The sequence below is a fragment of the Pituophis catenifer genome, unplaced genomic scaffold (genome assembly GCF_029215685.1).
Source record: "Pituophis catenifer annectens isolate HBS135680 unplaced genomic scaffold, rPitCat1.0.hap2 SCAF_2, whole genome shotgun sequence".
NCBI classification, from domain to species: domain Eukaryota; kingdom Metazoa; phylum Chordata; class Lepidosauria; order Squamata; family Colubridae; genus Pituophis; species Pituophis catenifer.
In genome coordinates, this window is record NW_027256882.1 from 190,421,203 (window position 1) to 190,445,688 (window position 24,486).

The 24,486-nt window shown below is 37.0% G+C and overlaps 1 protein-coding gene across 5 annotated transcripts in view; it reads right to left on the minus strand.

Annotated features, from left to right (window-relative positions):
• Positions 1–19: 19 nt before the first annotated feature.
• The window catches only part of KPNA1 (karyopherin subunit alpha 1), a 54,204-nt gene continuing 29,737 nt past the window's right edge, over positions 20–24,486 (minus strand). For 4 of the 5 annotated variants that reach the window (XM_070938382.1, XM_070938381.1, XM_070938384.1 and 1 more), the window contains exons 5-14: positions 22,014–22,108; positions 19,183–19,314; positions 18,809–18,897; positions 18,322–18,421; positions 15,455–15,618; positions 13,681–13,759; positions 8,476–8,601; positions 7,796–7,923; positions 6,850–7,028; positions 20–5,987 (exon numbers count right to left, since the gene is read on the minus strand). In XM_070938382.1, coding sequence (XP_070794483.1) covers positions 5,800–5,987; positions 6,850–7,028; positions 7,796–7,923; positions 8,476–8,601; positions 13,681–13,759; positions 15,455–15,618; positions 18,322–18,421; positions 18,809–18,897; positions 19,183–19,314; positions 22,014–22,108 — 1,280 coding nt within the window. In that variant the 3' untranslated portion in view covers positions 20–5,799. The remainder of the gene's footprint in view (positions 5,988–6,849; positions 7,029–7,795; positions 7,924–8,475; positions 8,602–13,680; positions 13,760–15,454; positions 15,619–18,321; positions 18,422–18,808; positions 18,898–19,182; positions 19,315–22,013; positions 22,109–24,486) is intronic. The other variant, XR_011600063.1, reaches the window with a different exon arrangement.

Below are 24,486 nucleotides of genomic sequence, written 5' to 3' on the forward strand. Positions count from 1 at the left end.
GAGGAATCATTTCCTGACATTTGAAGAAATGCATGGTATTTAATAAACAATAATCTTAACAGCAGCTATCCAAAAGCTACCTAGAATATGAAAGTCTTAAGAAATCATACAACACTTTTAATTACTTCCCAATATTGCTCATGCCAATATTTATTTCAAATGGGAACTTGTTTTTGTTATTAAATGGATATTTGAAAATATGCAAAAGGCTGGAATTTAAAAAAATAGATCCATTCCAAAAGTTGCTACTCAAGTTAAATATGAATTTCATTTAAGTATTAAATTAGATGGTACTGTATGTCTTATTTGGCTGGTAAGAGCACTAAATCTTAATCTTGTACTGTAGTTACAGCATGTGCAGGGTTGATATTGAACCAGCTTTGCCCGCTAGTTATGGAAGTATAGCTGACAATATTGAAAGCAAAGCATCAGTTGGAAAGGCCATATTTCATTTTTTTGGTAAATGTAAGGTCAATACGTGGGGAGATAAACTATGGTAAGAATAGAGTTGAAAAAGCCTGTTTTGAACATCAGTTTTAATATTAATCTTGACTGAGGAAAGCTGGTCATGCCCAGTACAGTTTCTAATACAGGTAGTCCTCGATTTACAATTGAGCCCAAATTTTCTGTTAAGTGAGACATTTCTTGAGTTTTGCCCCATTTTAGAACCTTTCTTGCCACAGTTATTAAGTGAATCAGTGCAATTGATAAGTTAGTAACCCAGTTCTTAAGTGAATCTGGTTCCCCATTGACTTTGCTTGTGAGGTAGCAAAAGGTGATCACATGACCCTGAGACACTGGGAATAAATATGAACCAGTTGCCAAGCATTTGAATTTTGATCACATGATCATGGGGATACTGCAAAGGTCATAACTTTGACATTTTTCAGTGCCGTTGTAACTTTGATCGATCATTAAACTGTTGTAAATTGAGGACTACCTATACTATGGAGTATCTTATGGAATAGTATGAGAAATCACATCCAAATGCCAAGGAATGAACACCCATGAAAATGAATTCCTATCTGTGAGATTCAGGACAAGTACATTTCAGAATTACAGTAGGAGAACAAATGGTGAAGGAGGTGGCATGTTGGAAGCATTCTGACAAAATGACTTCCATGATGGGTATGGCCAATCATACATGACACCATCCATTGCTTACGTCATCTTTTTTAAATGGACAATTGGGGATATCCCCCCCCCAAAAAAAACCCGGGTGAAGCCACTTGCTTTTTTCCATTGTAAAAAAATGTCTATAGGTCTTATGTGTGCTGGAGCATGCCAGTTTCAAAATTGGTTAAATTAAAAAATATTTAAAAATGAAGTCAGATTGTCACAGAACATGACTGACAATCAGCTGTCTACTGATACCTTAATACCTGTGGACAGCAGGCTACCTACCTTGCTGTTTCGGTGATGATAGAACTCAGATGGGATTCCAAGTATAATGCATAGAAGATACTTTTAAAAGTTTGAAAATTAAAGCATTAAATTTAAGTTAAATGCAAGAAAAAACTGAGAAAGGAAACAAAAATAAGATGCATCTCAACTTTTCATAAATGATCAAAGGAGAACTGAATGGAGAAATTCCCTTGTGCATTATTAATGGAATCATACAGACTTTACTAAAATTTCTTCTGTTTTGGTCAACACAGAATCTGTATCGGGGGCACCAAAAAGATTCTCTACAATAACCAGATCTTTGCTGGCAACCTATGCTCAAATTATTACTGTATTGTGCTTAATAATAATGGTATATAGATAATGCATTTCATAAGGCAACATCCAAGGTGTTAAACTGCAGGTTAGGTAACTGTTTTCACTTAAGAATTTAGTTCAGAAGGACAAAATGATATTTCACTGGGACACACAAGATCTGTCTGACTGCAGAGATTTTCTTAGCTGTTAACTGCCAACAATTTGGCAGAACAGCCAATTTTCCATTGGGGGCTGTTCTTACACAACCATTATGCTAACCATAATGCTGTCCATGAATACTTAGCAATGGCATTCTAGCAACTGGATAGCAACTTGAAGTTCAAATTCTCATTATTCTACGTTTCTCCAAAAACAATGACAAAGATCATCTTATCTGCATTCATGCTAAATTAAAATCTCCTGAAGTGTCCTAATCTGCTCTTGTATTTTTGGCATTTGTCAGTGATGTGTAACTTTTTCAAAAAAAAAAAACAAAAAAAAAACACATTTTTCTTAAGACAAAAAGAAAACATTTTATGAAATGTAATTCCTCACTTGAATAATACTGATTATGTCCTGTAGTTTTGGCCAAGCTTGCTGGCAAAACCAGACCTAATTCCTCCTTACTTTCCAGTTGAAAATGTCCATTGCAGTTCAGGTTCAGAAGTAATAAATCAAGGTACAGGTAGTCCTAAACTAAGGACCAGTTGTTTAACAACCAAAGTTACATTCTCAGAAAGGGTGATCTGTACAGGACTTATGGCCATTGCAAAATGTGACCCCCATGGTCAGAAGACTGAATTTCTAGCCAAAAAATGCCCTTTCTGTACAGTACATTGACTCACAACCACGATTCACTAAATGACTGTAAAAATGGTCTAAAAATTGGGTCCAGTCATGTGGTATTTTGACATATAACTGCAACAACCTATGACTAAAATTCAGGTCCCAATTGTGATTGTAAGTTGAGTATCTGTAGAATTATAGAAGGTTAGCCTTAATTTTTGAAATTGGCCTTGAATTCATGAAGTGATGGAAAGTACAGGCTATCATGGAAGGAAAAGAACAGTTCATCCTTCCATATTAATTTTCCTTCATTCTTCTGGCCTATGTTGGGACTATTAAGAGCAGGGGTTCTCCAATCTCTGGGCTGTGACCCACTACCAGGTCGTGGCCTGTTTGGAACTGGGCTGGACAAGCAGCGTGTGTGCGGAACTCCACTCACGTGAGTTGTAGGTGCTTGAGCAAGCGGTGAACACTTGTGTGAATGCACAAAGCTCTGCTCAAATGGAGCTGTGCATGTGTGCGCGTCTGCCACTTACACAGAACCATCCCCTCCTGCTGTATTAGAGGAATCTTTGCTACTGCCAAAAATCTTGTGACTATAACTGTGGATATGTAGATACGATACTAAATCCAGTGTTGGCTTTTCCTTGTAAACAAAAGGTTTGTTCAAAGATGGTCTTTCCAAACTCTCCCATCTCCCCTTTTTTTGAATCACTTTAAGACAACATCACAATTACAGTCTTCTTTCACATTCCATTCAATCCACCCAGTGCACACCTGAAAAGTATTGACACTTGTTTCAGGAGTTTATCTCCTCTCCTTGCTCCACATTAAAAAAAAAAAAACTACCTTCAGCAGGCTACATAACTAGTATCATTTTACAGCTTCAGCTATCTAAAATACTTCAATTATACAACTCTGGACTGTACAGTCTATTTCTACATTTCACCTATATAATGAATCTAATTAACTCTTCTATAAACACATACACACTCCATTCATTTGAATATATGATTTAATTCACCCTTTTAAAGAGAGAACTGTCATTATTTACTAGAAGAAACACCAATGCACCATTATTGTTCTAGGAGCTTCAGAGAAAAACTTCCACTGTGAAGTTTGTGTAAATATACATATATACATACACATTAGCAATTGTCCCAGAAGAGTGTGTATGTGCATGTACAAACTAAGTATGCACACACATTAGTACTGGTATACGTGATACGTTTCAGTATCACATACACACTTCATTGAAGCTGATTTACAAAATACGTAGCTCCTCTCTCTAGAACAACTATGCAATAAAGTACATGATTTAAAGCATATTATATAGAAATGACATGTAGTCAGTAATTTATCCTTTAAAAAACCCAGCCACAAAAAAAAATCGCTGTGGAAACGAAATGGACTTTTTTTTTCATCAGTGTTTCTACCATTCTTTAAGAAAAAAAGATGATTATATAAAATTAAAAATGTTGTTAAAGATTGCTCATTTACTTTTGAACTGCAAACTACGTATTGTTTGCTTTCCTATGTGTAACAGATTATTTTACCCATCTGACTTCTTGGTATTAAAAATGGGGATCTCGTCCCAAAGTAATCCTAGCCAATCAGGAAGCATGATTGTCACATCATCCGGAGTCAAAGTTGTTATGTATACAACAATTAAAATAAGCCTATAAATTCCTTCTCTCACCTGGGCCCAACAATCTGGACAATCAACAAAATGGACAATTAGTTTATTGCGAAATGTACCATCCTAGCCATCTTAGCTCTATTTTTAAAATACTAAGATCAAACAGGAAATTCAACTGACATTGTCACCTTCAGCATAAAAGTGTGCTATCATGAATGCAGTAATTTGGATTGTGATGGCTGCTGAAGAACAGATATCAACGGAAGCTATGTGGGACACAGGATATGAATCAGGCTTCGACAAAGTAGCAAATGTTGTAGGTGATGCTAGTTTTCTTTTTTAAAGTGTAAACAAAGGTCATGTGTTTGGCAAAAATTAAATTGAATGAAAATGCCACTTAATTCATTCATAGGACAACACTCCTGAAATAATTATATTATACTATCAAGATCAGAGGACACGAATGTAGGAGAAGATCAAAGCAACTGGTATTCATTTCCAAGGTCTTAAATCCAAGCTTATTAGAGACCTCCAACCTCATCTTATCCAAAGGGTATTCTTCAAGAAATGGAATCTCTTAGCTGCTGCAGAGGCTGAAGTACTACTTTTTCATTGGAGATAGCTGTATTGAAAATTAAATGAAAGGTGCAAGAGTGTTAAATGGCTGAAGTGCTTATAGTTTAACCATGAAACAGATTATTATTTGGGCGTGTTGGAATCTATTATACAGGGCAGATAGTTTCTGGTATTTTTAATGAAGTTGCTAATAACCAATGTGTCTGATTTGATTTAGAAACTGCAGTTTGTGAAAGCAGATGCAAACTAGGGATCAAGTGTCCTAGCATCAATAATTTAGAATATTAACCACTTACATACAGCTTTGTTTGATGGAGCTGTACAAAAAATTAAGTTGGAAGTTTTCATCACCATGCTAGTGAGGTGAAAGTATGCTTTAGGAGAGAGTGCTAATTTAGACAGTGGTAGAGAGGTTTTCTCTATCAATGGCCCAATTTAGAACATGTCAAAGAAAGTGCTATATTTTTAATAGAAGGATGAGCTGATTTCCTGTCTGCATTGAAGTGAGCAACTCCAAATCATATGCAGTCAAAATGGGAGCACTGAAATCAGCTTGCTGACAATTAGCAATATTCCTAGAACCTGAAGAAAGATATTCATGGGCTGCCATAAACGCAGGGAATAGAATAATTCTAACCATATATGCTTATAAATTAACAGGAATCCAGGCTGCCGCACAGAAGAATGCCACTCAAATTCTGAGTGTGCATTAAATATTTCTCTTAAATTCACTGAACAAGGCAGGCACCTAAAGGAATGCATGGGAAGGAAGAGTCTCTCAAAAGTCTCAGTAGACAGTGAAGAATGCTCCACATGGAAATGTTGTCCTTGTTTGAGATTCTAGGGTTACGTTTTCAGTGTATTAGGAAAATAGGAAAAATCAGGAAAAACGGTATCTTTACAGAAGTGCGCCAGTTCTGAACAATGGGCTCAGTATTTAAGATAAGCCCTTACCAAAGTGGCATCCTACAACTAAGAGCCAAATATTTTTCCAGTTGTGTTTAAGGTAGTGTATGTGCAAAGCAAGCAAATTAGCTCACACATTTATGGTAAATGAGACCACTCAGAGCTCTACATTAATGGCAGACAGGAGCACTTCAGAGCTGGAAACCTTCCATGGGAGCCTCACACTGCTGGAAGATATATTGTTGCTGGCCAATATCAACTTGTGGGACAATGTTGCTGTCTTCTTCTTCTGTCCCAAAGTAATGCTCAATCAGGTCAAAGGCCTTTTGATATATTTCTTGGTTCTCATGACTTTGCAGGAATTCAATCTTATCCAGGCCTGCAAGAAAATACAGAACTTCCATCAAATTTTGAACTGGAAGATATAGTTGCTCTGTTTCAGCCTTTCCCTAAACCTAAAAACTGAACTAACAGACAGCCCGAACTCAACTTATTCTTATGCAAACTGTAAAGAAGACTAGCTCTGCACTATTCAAGATGCTACAGATCTCTTTGGCACTAAAGTTGGTTGAGCCTTATTAATTAATGTTCTCTTTACTATCTTAGAATCTGCAGATGCCAGCTGGACAACAGAGAATGCAGTATACAAATAATTACATATTCTCCAAATCTCTTAATGTTACAGTTCAAATAAATATAATTTGTTTTACCCAATGTAGCCAAGTACAGCTTAAAGTCTAATGGCAAGATATGGCTTCCACAACCTTTTATTGGGTTATATAATAGAACTAGAGAGTTTTCAAATCTTGTTCTTATTTTGAGAACAAAAACCAGGTTTACATTTGTACTAACCTTTTCTATGGCAATATACAAATATTATTTGAAATGGAATATAGGAGGCAACTAAAAAGAAGAATATAGCAAAGATGAAGGCAAAGAGGTTTACAATAACTGCTTTAGACAGGGATTAAAAGAATAGGCACACTGCACTAAAATTCAGATTAAAATAAACAATGGGAAATAAGCAAAGATCAATGTACTGGATATTATTATATTTTTATCCCACCTTTTTATGTATGTATGTCAACTCAAGGCAGCAAGCATAAATACTCCTGCCAATTTTCCCCACAGCAACCCTATGAGGCAAGTTGAGCTGAGAGGGGGGGCTGACCCAACTGGCTTTCATACCAAGGGAGGCTTAGAGCAAACTCAATCTTCTGGTTTCTAGCTATCATCCTTACCGTAGGCTTCTTCGATGAGCGCACAATATGGATTAATGCCAGTGCCACTTCTTCTTGCTTCTTGCTCACCCAGCCTCAGGATGTTTTCCAGTCCATTAAGTGCTACCTGCACAATCTTTGAATCCATCACGGTAAGGAGATCACAGAGTGGCTTGATGCAACCAAGTTCTACTAGATATCTGAAAACCATACCAATTGGAAGTCACCCAGAGGATTTTGTTGGTCAACATGCACATCATGGTTATATCACTTATAAGGACAAATAATTTTGAAACGTAAAATTAATATGACTCAAATGTAAAATCAATATGGCTCAAATGTCCTAAATACATAAGGAAGATTATTGCTGATAATCAATTTTCTCTGGGAAAGTATTGCCAGTAGTAAAATAAAGAATCTTAAACTGCTAAAAAGTATTAAAAGACCAACCTAAATCATTAATGAAGATATATCAAATAAAATTGGTTGCAAGCCAGACAAAATAAAACATGGAATCAGCTCTTACCAAAATTCTTCTATTTTAAAGTATCTTTGGGAGCAATTACAAGAAGGGCAGGCAATTGCTATGGAATGAAGATAGGGTTTGGTTATGTTTGGGTTTTTTGGGAGGGGGGAATTCTGGTTTTTGAAAGAATAGAAGGAATTTGGCAGTGATGTCATTGGAAGATGGAACCAAAATTGGTTATTTTCGTTTTTTGAAAAGTCTGGGAGGTTTAAAATGTAAAATAATGCATTAAGCACTGTAGAATCTTATTATTTTTCTTCTGCACTTTTAACCATAATAATATAAATATCTGCATTGTCCAAATGGCACTTTGATGAATTTCAAGAGCATGATCTTTGGGGGTGTTTTAAGGGGGACAAGAACATGCAGCTCTTGGATCACCACCCTTAATGTTTTGTAATGGTTCTCATAATCAGCTATGAGCAATTCACTACTACTTACTTTATTTGTTCAGCAGAGCCACCTGATGTTGCATTAGTGATAGCCCAAGCTGCTTCTTTTCTTGTCCGAAACTCAGCAGTTTGCAAAATATTTATTAGAGCTGGGAAAATATTAGCATCTATGACAGTCTGAAAAACAAAGGATTTAATATCAAAAAATTATAGACAAACCCCTTTTCCTAGATTTAATTTAAATAAGAATTTGATGGTAGTCATAGCAATGTGCATTTATCCCAATGTATGTCTACACTATATTATTTGACACCAGTTAACTGGTAGTCCTTGTTTAGCAACTGCCTTGTACAGAAACCATTCACAGTTACACTGGTGATGAAACTACCTTTGCAACTAACCTCACTTTTATTACCTTTGTGGGTCTATAAAGCAAATGAAAGCTGAAGTAAGATCATAACCCCAATTTTGGTTTCAACTGATCACTGTTTCACTTAACAACCAAGTTGCCAGTCCCAACTGTAGTCGCTAAATGAGGACTACCTGTATTTCCAAAATGTCAATATAGGTGGAGTTTACTTCCCTTAAAAGTTTCTGCTTAGAAATACAATATAGCATTTCTTGGATTATCAGGAGAAAGTTACATCCTTTTCAAAAGTTTTATAAGGACATCTCACGCTGCCCTTGCAAATATGTCCCTGTTTCTCCCACCCGAAAATAATTAATTACTTGAATCTGTGCTCTGTTTCCAGCTGTAATGTTTGATATTGTCCAACATGCCTCCTTGTTGATTGATTCTTTAGGACTACTTAGCAAGTGTAATAAACTTTGCAGGGCTGCACAGTTCAGTATTACCTAGAAAAAGGGAGAATAGATTTTAGACTATACTCAGACGATGTATTTACTTCAGGGAAATAAGGACGATAATTAACAGAAGAACAAAGCAACATCAGAAAGCGTGGTCCTAGAGTTCAGCAAATAATTAAAAAAGAACCTTAAGAAAAACTTTCACAGAGAAGCATGACGGCAGATGGCTTATCCAGTGAGAAAGGACTGGAGGGATGGTCAGTGGAAACAATATGAGCAATGATTACCAAAGGCTAAAGGGTAAAGGAAACTCTCCCTTGGGTGGAGCTCATGGCAGCAATATGGGCCATTCCCAAGTTCTGGGATGCTTCTTCAACTATAGCCCTGGGATCCTCTTACAGTCCCCCAATTCAAATACTAACTAGATCCACTCAAAAACTAGGCTTTTGAGATTAACCTAAGAATGGCTGAGGGCTATCATGCTGTGGCATCAGACGCAGCACTCTACACTGATGTGTTTGTTTCTTTTTGCTGTTTACTAGTGGCTTTATGTGTGTGTGTTTAAGTGAAGATTTGGAAATGTGAAATTCAAAACCATGGAATAATGGATATTAAAGGGAGATACCACCCCAGCTACACATCAGATCGATTCCATGTAGTTCCCTGGTTTTACTGGATCCTGGATGGAGATCTTACGTAGGTCATTTGAGGGGACCTATCTGCATTCACATATGGCTAGTGGGGGGCTGATGTATTAATGCTGGTGGGCAATAGTCCCTGACCAAGGCAGGTCTGAAATGGTATACTTGCTTTGTAGCCCACAACACACAAGCATCATGGAGCCAACATGTTGGCAGCAGACCAGAACCTAGACTGAAGAAGCCTACTCTGCTCATAGCATCATGAAGCATCTTCGTGGATGTGCAGGCCTGTGCCTTCTAATGCTATTAAAAAAAAGATTTTAAAGTATAAAACAGGAAATTTCTTTTTTGTCAAGCAAGTGATGTTGTGAGCACAGAGCAGCTCCATTTATTTATTTATTTATTTATTTATTTATTTATTTATTTATTTATTTATTTATTTATTTATTTATTTATTTATTTATTTATTCATTCATTCATTCATTCATTCATTCATTCATTCATTCATTCATTCATTCATTCATTTATTTATTATATTTCTATACCGCCTTTCTCCCTTAGGACTCAAGGCGGTGTACAGTCAAGAAAAATATAGACACACAAACATCATATAATTGCTAATTAAAATTGTTACTTAGTTTGGTCAATTAAATAAAACCCAGAATTAGATAACATTTAAAAAATCATTCGCATGTTTGTATGTTTAGCCCTGCCTGTTGGAACATCAGGGTCTTGAGGGCACGGCGGAAAGCACGGAGATCAGGGATATTCCGTATCTCCGGGGGCAGTTCATTCCAAAGGGTTGGAGCCCCCACAGAGAAGGCCCTCCCTCTGGGAGTCACCAGTCGACATAATTTGACTGACGGTACCCTGAGTAGTCCCTCCCTGTGAGAATGAACTGGTCGGTGGGAGGCTATTGGTGGCAAAAGACGGTCTCGTAGGTACCCAGGTCCTAAGCCATGGAGCGCTTTAAAGGTGATAACTAACACCTTGAATCGCACCCGGAAGACCACCGGGAGTCAGTGCAGCTCGCGTAGGAGAGGTGTTACATGGGCGTAACGAGCTGCGCCCATAATCACCCGCGCGGCTACGTTCTGGACCAGTTGGAGCCTCCGGGTGCTTTTCAAGGGGAGCCCCATGTAGAGAGCATTACAGTAGTCCATACGGGAGGTAACTAGGGCATGAGTGACCGTGCGCAAGGCGTCCCGATCCAGAAAGGGACGCAACTGGCGGATCAGGCGAACCTGATAAAAGGCACCCCTGGCCACGGCCGTCAAATGATCTTCTAAAGATAACCGTGAATCCAGGAGGACACCCAAGTTGCGGGCCCTCTCTGTGGGGAGCAAGATCTCATCCCCTATTGTCAGTGATGGTACCAGCTGACTATACCAGGACGCCGGAAGCCACAGCCACTCGGTCTTGGAGGGGTTGAGTCTGAGCTTGTTTCTCCCCATCCAGATCCGCACGGCCTCCAGGCAACGGGACATCACAGCAAGGGCATCATTGGGGTGGTCTGGGGTGGAGATGTATAGTTGTGATGTATACATCTATAGATGTATAGATGTTATGCTGTGCAGAAATGTTTAGGAGGCAAAAAGCTCTGCAGAGAGGATTTTTATACCTAGGCAGAGCTTTCTGTGTTTTGATGGAGCTTGGGCAGGGGCAGCAATCTTGCCCTTTTTTTAAATCCAGCTTTTGCCAGTGTGTCTGTAATGATGAAAATATTGGGTTAGGACTTTAGAGGCATTTGGGGATGTAACTTCCACAGACGTTCACTGGGATATTTTGAAACTCTCAGATCGATCAAACTCAGATGTTTTGTTGTGAAGATAAAATTAAAGCTGAGTATGTCATGTCATTTTGAGCTCCTGGAGAAAAAAAAAATCTAACCAATATATTTTCAAAGAAATTCTCATGGAAGTATTAACATAAGCGACAGTTGAATACAGAGTTTTATTTTTTAATAGCCAGCCACCACCAAGTTCCCAGCAATTCTCTCTACGTGCTAAATCTGCTGCTTGAACTTGAATTGTATATCAATGGCAGGTTATGCTGACTGGCATCTGCCACACAATTTATATTACAACAGAGGAAAGGGCTGTGGACTAGGATTTTGAGCTTAACTGATTTTTAGGTAGCCTACAAATTTCTTAAAAAATGTTTGTATACAGTTTTGAATGGAACTCATAATCATAAGAGAATGGAAACACATAGACTTGCAGATAGCTAGCTAAAGTCTTTGCTACATCTGCCTAAATAACAACATGATAGGAAAGAATCTGAAAGCAAACAGTAAAACAAATTTACATATCAGACATGATGGCAGGGGACAATAGGAGAGCCACAGATTTGACTGGTTATCTAACAGCTGTACTGAACTGTACAGAACTTTTTATCTTGCCCTGATTCTAACCTAAATTAAGGGATTACAGGATCACAGAAACAGCTGTAGCCATAGTTTTTAAAAATGACTTAGGCAAGATCTGAGAAATTGAAAAGCACTTAGCTTAAACTTCTTCCAAGCAAACTGATAGAAATGGTAATCAAAGAAAAAAAAAGCTGCTACATAAAGGAAAAGCCTCTCTGGAGGAAAACCTAAAATATTTGGAATATCAACAGAGATGTGGATGGAGGTGTACCAATCATCACAATATACTCAGATTTTCAAAGTGTCTTTGATAAAATTCCTCACTGACCTATCCTTTAATGCAGCGGTTCCCAACCTTTCTGGCTCCATGGAAAGGCGGCAGCAGCAGCGGCATTGCGTGGGGATGGTTTCGTGCATGCAACCTAGATCCTGCGCATGCAAAATCTAGATCCTGCATATGCACAAATGAAGCTCCGCGCATTCGCCTGCTGCTTGCACGGCCCAGTTCCCAGCAGGCCATGGACCGGTATCAATCCTCAGACTGGGGGTTGGAAACCCTGCTTTAATGGATGATTTATGGTTAAAAAACAGAAAATAAAGAGTAAAATAAATGGGCAATTTTCCCCACTGGCAACTAGAAAACACTGGGAAAGGTGTGGTGTCAATTTCTGTAAAATAAGAAGTATTTAAAATGTGCTAGGATAGCAGATTCAATGTAGTTTGGAAGCTGGAAGATCATAGGAAGTCTGGGGATATGTTTAAAAATGATCCAATGAATCTAAATGAAATGGGTCAGCCTTATTCTCTTATAGAATATATGAAATATTAGCCCAAAAGTATAAATTATAGAAGGCCCAACATGTAATAGCTTTTCATGTAGCTGATAAGCCTTGGCCATTTTCAAAACAATAATTTCCAACCAAAGTAGTATGTACACTTAATTGTCAAACCATAAAACCAATACTTAATCACCGCTAATCAGAATATCATAGAATATTTTATCAAATGCTTGGGCAAATGCTTGAGTCAAATATTAATGAATGCATACAGCAAATAAAAAATTGATAATAATCCTTGTTGATCTTTGGCAATTATTGGCTATTATGATTTAAGGATGGGGTTAAGGTGATGGAGAATACAGAGTGAGAAGGAAAATGTTAGTCTACACCATAGACTTATACTATTCCTCAACATCTAAACAGCTTGTTCTTGAAGCCTAAGCATGCTGCATTCCCTCCTTCCCAACCACCTCAAAACCCAATTATTGGAATACATTTGGTTACAGGACAATCGACTAAGAGAAATCAGAGCTATCAATAATATTGATTGATTGACCAACTAATGTACTTCTAGCTATTAGAGGACCTGATAGATTTTCCCAGTCTTGCACTTGGAAATAACAAGCATATTTATGGCTACAGATCACATTATTTGATACTCAACCACTCACCTGTTTAAACACCATTAAGATCAGATTATTTACATCTGTAGATTCATTTTGAGGAAGGAGAACATGTTCGGAACCAAATGTGAAATAACTAACATTCGTGTGTTAAAAAACCAGCTATCATCAAGGAACACCTACAAATGTAGGTAGCCTTACCCGGAGACAAATGATTGGGTTCATTTCAACAGTACTGACAAATAACTTTCCATTATTTCAGTAAATTTTTGAAGTCCTAGTTCAAGATTAGGAGCTTATTGAAATATTTTTGTTTGTTTAAATATTTCTACACTATATGTAATAAATGATGAATCTCCAGGCTTTGCAGAAAATTCAAAAATATATAGATCTGGTTGAAAATATCTGCTCAACCACTCAGCAATGGACTCTTTTTAATATGCTAATAAGCAACAATATGTGTAACCCTCACAAAAAGGAAAGCACACAAAGCATAGAGTAAAGAATGAGCTTGGCCCTCCCTCCGCCAGCTCACATTTTTATACTAGTTTTTATTCAAATTCTATGTAAAAAAAATAATGTTCAGGGTTAAGCACTAATTCAACAATTTTGTATTTTGTTACCAAGAGTTGAACAATATGAATTAAAGAGCAATGTCTATTTATAGATAGATCCTATTTCTAAATCTTTAAGAAGATGGTACGAAATATTAATACCTGGGTCTGGATATCATCTCCTGTAACAATATTCCCAACTGCTCGCAAGGCAGGTGATATCACTTTGTAGTCATTGTGCCTAAAACAAGTAAAGGGTGCAGTTTATCAGATGTAATGCTCTGTTATAATCAAGAAGCACAGTAAGGCTCCAAAAAATCCAAACCTGATTAAAAAATACCACACAGGAAATTATTACTAGACTGTAAAATGTACACAAATTTTTATTCAAAGGTAGATATTTTGTGATAATTGCTATGTGGTGTCATTGTTTTTATACTACCTTTTTTCAATGAATATTCATGAACACATGACATTGTAACATTTCTGGCTGTGTTTTGCTTTTCGGTTGTATGTAATAGTAATACTGAATATTGCTTATTATAACATTGCTGTACAGTTGTTAACAAAGGCTGAAACCAAATTTGTCACATCCCTTGAAAACGAGTCATGAATGGTTAAAGAAAAACTGCGTATAAAAAATAGACAGAGCTACATTACAGTCTGAGAAGGGACTGTGTGAGTCCATATATGAAAACTATATACAGCTTAGAGATTTAAATTACCAATAATTAAAAAATACAAGATGGAGAATAAGGATCTATCTTCTACTGTCAAATGGGTAAACCATGTGTAAAAGAAGTAACATCTCTGAATTCAGTACTTTAAAAAAAAAAATAGGATTTTGTACTTTTTGGGGAGGGGGGGTGTCACTGAATGGAAGAAAAATATTACCCTAAAGGGAGTCCAGAGTATACTGAATACAAATGTTTAAACAAATTCCTGTTCTTTGAATCAGAGATTTTCACTACTTAGAAACTATAGCAAATTACTAAAAATATAAGCACCGTTCTATACTTTCCTAATTTACCAGTTCATTTGGGAGCAAAGTGGTTTTTTTCCTGGAATGTATAAAAAGATTCAACTCAGTCTCTTTGTACGTCTCCTACAATGCAAGTATAGTTCAATGTTAAGCTATGTGATCCAGCATTAATTACACATTATGAACATAAAGTCAAGAATTGTTCATATTAAATTTTGTAATTTTGGGAGATCAGAGGAAGCAGTGGGATGAGGGGAGGGAACCACATATGTACAAAAACCATATGAAGCTCTAATTTATTACTTCCATTCCTCCTTGGCCAGTTGGTGGATGTCTGTTGTTTGTGTGTGGGAGTGAAAGGTGTGTAGATATGAATAAGATTAAACAAAATGTGACTATATTATCCTCATTAAAGCTACAGTATTAGCTTTAATGAGGACAATATAGATTAGATTCTTTCCATGCTGTTCTGTCATTTAGTATACATAACTCAGTCATCCTTAATCTCTCTGAGTTTATTATCTCACTGAGATGTGTGCAGTTCCCCACAAAAGCCTCCAATTGTTAATTTTGGTTACATGTCCAGCAATGTCAACATGCCCCTTCCCAGCTTTTCATGAACTGTGACACATAAGAAGGAAGAGTTGTTTATATAGGCTTCAATGAGTGACAAAAGGAAGACTGGGCAACTACAAGAGATATTGCAAATGGGCAAGTTTTACTTCCAAATAAAGGCCTTACTCTGAAAATTATTCTTCATCAAGATCAGATAGATAGAAAAATGTGCTGTAAAGCCAAGTTGACTGCTTGTTTAAATGCTATTCAAAAAGGAGGCACTGGAACCAGATGAATCAGTCACTGAATGTGAAACAAATATTCATTCAATCTTACACTGATACAGGAAACAGTATAACTTAATGAAAAATCACATTTACTTGATCTAAAATCCCTTACATCAACAGCTCTACAAGTCTCCTACACACTCCGGCATCAATCACAGCCTGAATTTTATCATTGGGTCCATCAGACAAGTAGGAGAGAGCCCAACATGCATCTGCTAGAACATCTGTATCATTAACGAACAGTAGCCATGAGAGTACACTCAGACAGGGTGATACCTGCAAAGGAAGAAAGAGGAAAATAATCAATGATTTCTATGAAAATGACTCAAGAAATGCTTCTTTATTCAGAAGGTTGCCAAAATTGAATTCTTATGTATAAAAAGAGTGTTCTAGTATATATCAAGTGTACACTGTAAAACTGAACCAGTCCAAAGATTAAATAATTGGAGTGAAAAAATGTATGAAAGGACAATTGGATTATTACTGTTGATTTTAATATTCTAATATTCAGTTTCTACTGAAAAATAAAACCAAAATTTAGAAACGAATTCTCCTTTCAGATTTTACCCAAACTGAAATATGTATTGTTTATGATATGACAAATGGCTGATCCTTTAAATGCCTGTCCATTTATTATTACATTTGCATTTTGTATTTTGATTTTGAATTAACACTTGGAACCTGACAGAAGTAAACAAACTTTTTATTGGGAAAGGATTCCTGCTTTCCATGCACAAAGAAATTACTGACTTCCTATCTAAATTCCTAACTGTTAACTGTGGCTTTAAAATAAGCCACAGATATAATTACCAGTACATGTCGATGAAAAAGAAAAAAGACATATAAAAATTTTCTATTTTTTAGTCTCTTGGAGAACATTTTTAAACAGTAAGAATGGTAGAGATTTGAATGCTTAATTGTCAAATAATTTTTGAAAGTCCAAATGAATGATATTGATGAGGCCATCTCCAACCATGTTCCTCTTGACACTCTCAAATGTTTCGCTAATGAAATCAAGATATACTGTATTACATTTACAGTATCCCCACAATGGGTTTTCCCATTCCCCCAATGTTATACAGCAGCTTATCTGTAATATTTTCCTCAGGTAGACAAGTTACCATGTGTTCTATAACCATCACAAACTCCTCCTGTCATCAAATCGTCTACAACTAAAAGCCTTCAACTATAAGGGGGACTGTTCTTGATATGAAAGAATGTGCATTCATTATCTAAGGATTAGGACTCTCCTATGGGAACATCTCAGTCTTCTTTGAAATTATTGTCAGGCTCCAACTCACATGCTCCGACACTTCAGAGAATTCAAGGGGTTTATTGAGACTTTCCAAACCCTTCTCGGAGTCTTCCCCAGAAAATCTTCAATCCAGTGACAAGGCAACCACTCCCCCCCAAAACAAACAAACGAACAAAAAAAACAACAACAAAAAAAAACAAGTTCACAGCTCAGTTCCGGAATGACTCCAATATGAATCCACAAAGTTGGAGAAATCTCCAAGGCAAGACAAAATAGAAGCAAGGCAAGGCACAAAAACCAAGGTCCACCTTCCAGAGTCTGGAGACAGGGTTCAAGGCAAAGGCAAGTCCAAGAGGCAGATCCAACAGTCAAGGCACAAATCCAGGGTCTAAAATACATGGTCATGGTCAGGAAGCTCAACTAAAAGGCTGGTAAATGCTAGACACCAAAATAGAATGCATTGTTCCCAATGTCACTTCCCTCCTCCTGCTGCGTTAAATAGCCGGCACTCAGTGCAGCCCATCAAGCCCATCAAGAGGGGCAAGGCTGCTGCTTCGTAAGTAAGTGGGCTGACCTCCATTGTTCCTGTCTCTTCTCCGCCTGCATGCTCTTGGACTGGGTGGAGGAGGCAGTTCCTCCTCCTCCTTGCTGGCCAGCTGCAGCTGCACATTCTCTCCATCTGAAGCCTCAGACCCATGCTCAGCTGGCAGCTCATCTGATCGCTCCCCGTGATTGTTCCACTGCGCTTGGACTTGTTGCTCTCTGCTCAAAGCCACCAGCTGCCTCCGGGCCTGTTGCTGCCTCTCCATATGACATGCCTGGGACCGGCTCATCTTCCTTTGAGCTGGCATTCAGAGAAACATTTGGGGAAGCGTCGAAGAAGGCCATCACAATTATGTCCTTCCCCAAGTTCCTTATTCTTCTTGATAGCGAGTTATTTTTTTGAAGACTGAAATAAAGTTAATACATCCCAAATTATCTCCCCTCCATATTTCTCCACCTCTCTAGCTCACGTATTTGGTGTTCAAGAGAATGAACTTCCCTGAGCACAGGATCTCAGTGCATAAAGCACAAGCCTATGACTTAGGCAGATGAGTACAAAACTGACATCCTGTGCAATATACCAAAAATATAGCAGGTGTTGTTGGCAAGTCTGTCTTACTGTTTCTTTAGAAGTGTTTTTTTTAACCATAGGAGCTATGTTTTACCTCCTATGATATATTTCTATAGAATGGACCCCTGTTTTCTTCCATATAGATCTCTTGTTTTTCACTCTGAAAAAAATTAATTGTTTTGAATAAGTTTGCAAAAAGGGAAAGAAACTTCCCGTTGTTTCTCAATTACTGTACTTGAGATGCTTTGTTCCCTCTATTATTAATAATGAGAAATTGGCCACTTCTTCTCTGTGCAGGAGCTGATTGCTATTCCGAAGAAATATTCCAGAAAGATTACTTATAGGTTACAGAAAAATAACAATAATTGGTACAGCTGAGAATGAGAAAGTAATTGTGAACAAGGCATTCTGGGAAAATAAACCTACTGTGAACAACTTTTTCCACAAAGAAAAAGTAACAGGAAAAAAAAACCCAGAAAAGACCAGAATCGAAGAAGCTTCTTGGATGAAAAGTGAAATGTTTTCAAAGAAACAAAAATCAAGAAAGTCCAGTTGCCTTTTGGAAAAAGCATCTTTGGGGCATTAACTCTTCCTGAATTTTATTCTGTACCTTAACAAAATCTGGAGGAGGGTTCTTCCCTCTGCAAAGATTAGATAGTGCCCATACTGCATTCCGAGTCATGGTAAGACGATTCTGTTTGGAAAGCAATCTGAAAATAGAAATAAGAGGTTTGCAATATCATCTTCCTGCATAGTTGACTGACAGTATATTAGATATTTATTATTCAGGCATTATTTATGAACCAACTATATCTTTTTATTGTTAATGAGAAATTACCAATTTGTGAAATACTTCCTTATTTTATCTACACTACGCTTTTTATTTCACTTTCATCAAGGAAATGAAGGTGGCTTAAGTCAGTTTCCCCTGTGGTATTCTATCCAAGCATAGAACAGATCCAGATTATTTAGTTGTAGGAGGACCTGTCAGTTTATAAACTGGAATTATTTTGATGCACTTTGCTGGTAAATAGTTTCTTTTCACAAAGATTGTATCACCCTTGCTAATAAATCTGAGTATCATTTGTATCACTTACTGTAATAGAGGGGGCAAGATGTTGCAGTCGAGTACGTAGTCTCTACACATGGTACTATCACCTGCAATATTACCTAGAGCCCAAACAGCCTGAGAAAGAAAGAAAAGAGTCAGAATTAAACATGTTTCCACTACAAAGATTTTTCTAATATTATATTATGCATCTAAAAAGATTTAAAGACTATACCTCCAGGCTAACTATTAGTAAAATAATAATACAATTTAACCAGTAATAAATCATAAAGTCTCAGTAAAACAAAACACAACATAGCAATCTAGTAAGATAAAGTAATACTATAAAGACAATTTTCAATTGTGGGGAAATCTATACTACTTCATTTCTCCTTTTCCCTTTTTATTTTTTGAGAATCTAACCTGTTCCTGCACATCTTCAAATTCTGAGCTGAGTAGTTCTATGAAGATAGGAACAGCTCCTGCTTGAATCACAATTCGAGTTTGAAGGGAATTTCCAGAGGCAATGTTAGTCAGAACCCAGGCGGCTTCAAACTGCATTAGGAGATAGAAAAAGCTTCAGCCACTGATTTTTAAAATATAACATTAAATTCCATTTGTTTATACTAATTTGTATTTACAGGGTCACATATAAGTTACCAATAATAACAAGAAACACAAGGAAGTCTTTAGTATCTGAATATCTAAGCATCTATGGTTTCTCCAGTGATACTATCTAACTTAGAGAGTTAGATCAAGATAGATCTAAAGAAAAGGTTCTTTAGATATAGAAGGTTAAGCAGAAATTGCTGTTTTCATTCACAATATAATTCCAAATAAACACATTTTAGTGTCTAAACCAGCCTATTTATATCCTATTAGTTCTCAAATTTAGGAGTTTTATCTTCAGCTCCATTTAATATTTTCCCCACAGCTTCCCAGAAGGGAAATATAGAAAAACTCCATATAAAAGTCAATACTGCCCTTATGATATGGGTGCCATAGAAACCACAGCCATGTTCTTCTGTGTTACCAGTTCTACAGAGCCATTTGCCACCAGTTCATTACCTCTCTTTTCTTTAAATTTCCTGGGCACTCTGATAGCTTTTAGTTGCACCATCTGTTAAATAATCAAGAGAAATTTCTCTAAAAGTAGCAAACTTTTGCTAATTATGTATAAGCTTCACCCACAAATGGTTGCTAGTAGTTCTGGTTGATAGGGGATAGTTTTGTGTTGTTCATTTTATTGATGTTTATTTTTATTGATGTTTATTGGTCAATGACCAAAATAAAGTTCTATATGTCTATCTAGTAATCTATCAAAATTGACTGTATCCTTGCTTATTGACCATTCATTCAGCGATCAAAGTTACAGCGGCAATGAACAAGTTACATTTGATCCCCAAAGTTACAGCTGCAAAGCCCCAGCCACCCCTGCAATGCACAGCTGACCTTCATCATCTTTCTTCCATTGCTGACAAGGAGCTCTGCCCAACCTGGTCCTCTGTAGCTGTTGGCTGTATCAAGCCTTCTTCCCAAGGCTGCTTGCGCCCTTCTCCAAATAGCATGCTCCATTCTCACAATGCTTCTGAGGCCTTCTGATGCATCACAAGAACAGCATGTGCAAACTGAAGAATGGTAGGCACAGTCTTCTTATGAGGTTTCAAATTTCAGAAGCCATTCAAAGCATTAATAGAACAGTGCACATTATTTGTAGAATGGTGCATGCTATTTGGATCATTTGTCTTAAATACCATTAAACTCACATTTTTATAAACAAGCCATAATGCAAATTGTGGTTTAAGGCACATGTCCAAAGTGATTAATATGGGGAAAACACATAAAAAGGAAGAGAAAGAAAATGATTTGGCTGCTTAAAGCCCACCATTTTAAAATGAGCATCTTCGGGTGCAATTTAAAAGAAAAAAAAAAGGGGGGGGGAGGGGGAGAAATGCCACTAAAATCTCCAGAACTACCTGTCTTTATTTTCATATCTCCAATTATAGATACTAAAATATTTGAGTCTGGGCTTGCACTCCTTTCGAGAGAGACAGACAGAAATTCATAATAATAGGGAAAGCTTCAGGGAAGATAAACAGCAGCCCTTAGTCTTCAGTTTACTACCTGAACAACATTACAAGGCTCATGGACCCAACTAGTATTAGTTCAAGCTAATACTGATCCTTTGGACAAATTTGTGTAAAGAACTACCAAACCATGCAATGTAAATGGTGACAAACCCACATATTCCACTTTTGTAGCCTTATGGTAGGTAACTTTATGCAACAGCAAGTGTTGCTGACATCTGTTAGATGTTTTCCCTAGTAAATATACCAATGTAACTGATTAAGATATAGTATGATTAAAACATAGAATCCTAAGAGTAATATAAGAAATATACATTAGTTTTAATATCCTTGGGAGCATTAGATGAATTGATACAGGTAGCCCACGGCTTACAACAGTTCACTTAGCGACCATTCGAAATTACAACAGCACTGAAAAAAGTGACATGATCATTTTTCTCATAGGACTATTGCAGTATCCCCATGGTCACGTGATTGACATTCAGATGCTTGACAACTAACTCACATTTATGATGGTTGCAGTGTCCCTAGGTCATGTGATCACCTTTTGCAACCTTCTGGCAAACAAAGTCAATGGGGAAACCAGATTCACTTAACCAATGTGTTACTAACTAATCAATTGCAGTGATTCGCTTAATAAATGTGGCAAGAAAAGTCATTAAATGGGGCAAAACTCACTTAACAAATTTCTCACTTAGCAACATAAATTTTGGGCTCAATTGTGGTTGTAAGTTGAGGACTACCTGTAGTGAGAAAATGCCTTGGTGAATTCTGTCTTCCACCTTAATTTAAGATCAAGGCATTTTGCACACAAACATCTCACTAGTAGTGGGGAAAATGTTATAGTACATCAAGAGTGTCATTAAAGTTTACTATTAAAGATGCATTTACTTGTGTACTTATGGATCCATTTGGGAGTTTAAACAAATTATAAACAAAGAAACAGGAAATAAAACATGCACTCCTCCCAACTGAGTGGAAATAAACTAAAGTGAGACAATGTTCTTTGTAAAAATAATTTTTTTAAAGCTGAACTGCTAAGTTTTTCACAATAAAAGCTTGAGTTTATCATACAGTAGCTTCACTTCAGTGATTTTAAATCACTAAATTTTTAAAATTATGTATGAATATGCATTTTACAAACTAACGAACACACAAACATCACACCTGTAATGTGCAGTTTTCCTTCCGTTTCAGGAACTCCACAAACCTGGCAACAACTCCTGGTGTGCTGATAACTTCATCTATAGGAGGATTTGGTTCTGTTTGAGATGATACAAAATACAAATATATTAAAATAACTGTTATTTTTTAATATGAAGCAATTTAACATTTGGGCAGATAGCTATAGTATGGTTTGTATCATAAATACAAAGCCATTCTTTTAAGATGGTCTGAATCACATTTTGAACCAGGTGATATCTTCTCAAAAAGGGAGCAGGGAAAAATAAAAATTAAGGTAATTAATTGTTAATTAAATGATAAACATATAGTTTCACTCACCTCCAACTCTTATCTGATTTTTATTATAAAATACATGATAGAATTTAGTATGAAGTGCATAAATAGATTCATGTTAAAGGTTTTAAATGATTTGTGCACTCATATATCATCCCAACTATTTCTCTCTCACATACACACAAACATAAATTGCAGAATTTAACTTTTCACCAACTGGTTTTCTGCTCCTATAAAACCAAATGATTCTAGGGTAATAAATGCAGACAGGGACACTGTCCTTTATTTCCTTCCCGTTCTAAAAGATTTATTTTGTTTGTCTCTAAAGAACATACCTCTAGTTAGGTAGACTGAAATTCTCCAGGCTTCCTTCCCTTCCCTTCCATTTCCTCTCAATTCAGTTTTCTTTCTCCTCCATCTCTGGCCTGTTCTTACACGATAGCAGTGGTGAAATCCCCCCCCCCCAGTTCTATCTGGTTCACTGAACCAGTAGCGCTGTGGCAGGAGGCTCTGCCCACCATCTGAGCATGCGCAGAAGAGGAGCGTGCACACATAGTGTGTGCTCCCGTTCCCAAACTGGTAGCGAAGGTAAATGGATTTCACTGCTGCGCGATAGGCTTTTTCTCCATTATAGACTGTAAAATGTAAAAAGACTTGAAAGAAGCCACTTTATCACTATGTTATTTCCTTAACAAACCTTTTATTTTATTTTATTTCATGCAAGTGCCTGCCCCAAGACTAGGAATTTGAAAGTAGAGTCATTGAGGGGACTTCCGGTTGGCACCGCGGGGATCCAGACGGGGAACCAGACGGGGAACTGGCGAGCTCCGCAGAGCTCTGCCAAAACCCCGTCTGCCAAGCTGCCGCCAACAGGTCTTCGGACCTCCCCTGTCTTGAAGGGACAGGGGGACAAGAAGGGACCCTTGGGCGGCCGAGAGGAACGGGCAGGTTCCTCGAGGCCGGAGGCTTTCCCTTCACGCCAGCGGCAGTGGAACGACAGCCATGGCAGCTCTCCCGAAACCGCAACAGGAACAAAGATCGTGCTGGAGGAGAGGAGGAGAAGCGAGAAGCACAGAGCGGAGCAGGGAGTTTGAAAGCCGGGTGAGTTGATTTCTGCCCAGGCGAGAACTGCCCGTAAATGCTGGATTACAAAAAGTGTGCCCCAGCCTTAACAGCGGCTGAGAAACATCGGGGCAAAAAGACTCAAATGAATGGTGGAGAGAAGACCTGTTGACAGATAGCGTTAATTATAGACTTTTTGGAAATGATTTTATTACAGATTTGGTTCTCTTTTTTTATTTTTCTGGCTATTTCTTGTGGCTAAACGATTGGATTACGTTTGAGAGAGAGGAAGGAGAAGAGGAAATAAATATGGTTTTAAAAGAAAAGATGGCTGCCAGCTGAAAAATGAAAGTGTAAATTCCAGACTGCTTGTTACTTGAAAGAGAAACTTTGTTGCTTGTTACTTAAAGTGGATTATTTTGAGAAAAATTTCAAGAGGCTTGACTTTGGACATATAATCTGTGTATTGGAGGATATTGAAAACCAGAAAGAAGAAACTAAATGGAATAATGAAAACTGATTTATTAAGCGTGGCAACAAGAGAAAAAGGGTGTGGCAACAAAAGAAAAGGATACCATATATGGAATAGTCAATTCAGAATTAACTTTATAGAACTTAAAATTTTGAGGACATTGAAATGGAAAATAAATATACTCAGATAGATTGGAGAAGGAAAAAAAATGGAATATAAAGTAACAAGATAACAAAATACTATAGTTTGAATTAAATGGATGTAATGGTGTCTGGGAGTTTGATCTTTGAATAATTTTAGGAGATACCTTCCTTCTTCTCTGGGCTCTTTCTCAATTCTATTTTAATTTTTTTTTTCTTTCCTTTTTTTTTCTTTTGTCCCTTCCCCCCCTCTATTTTTTCTAATTCTCTTTTCAATTTCTTTTGTTATATTTCTATTCTCTTTCCTATTTTTATTTTTGTTTTTTTCTTTTGTTTTTCTTTTAACTATTATTAATATTGTTACTATTATCTCTCTTTTTTCACTATTATTTTTATCTAAGTTGATTTTATGAATATACAACAATTTGACTTGGAAAAAATGAGTATAAATGATTGAAAATTATGATTTTTGGATGTTTTAATACTTTTTTAAACTTGGAATTTTTAA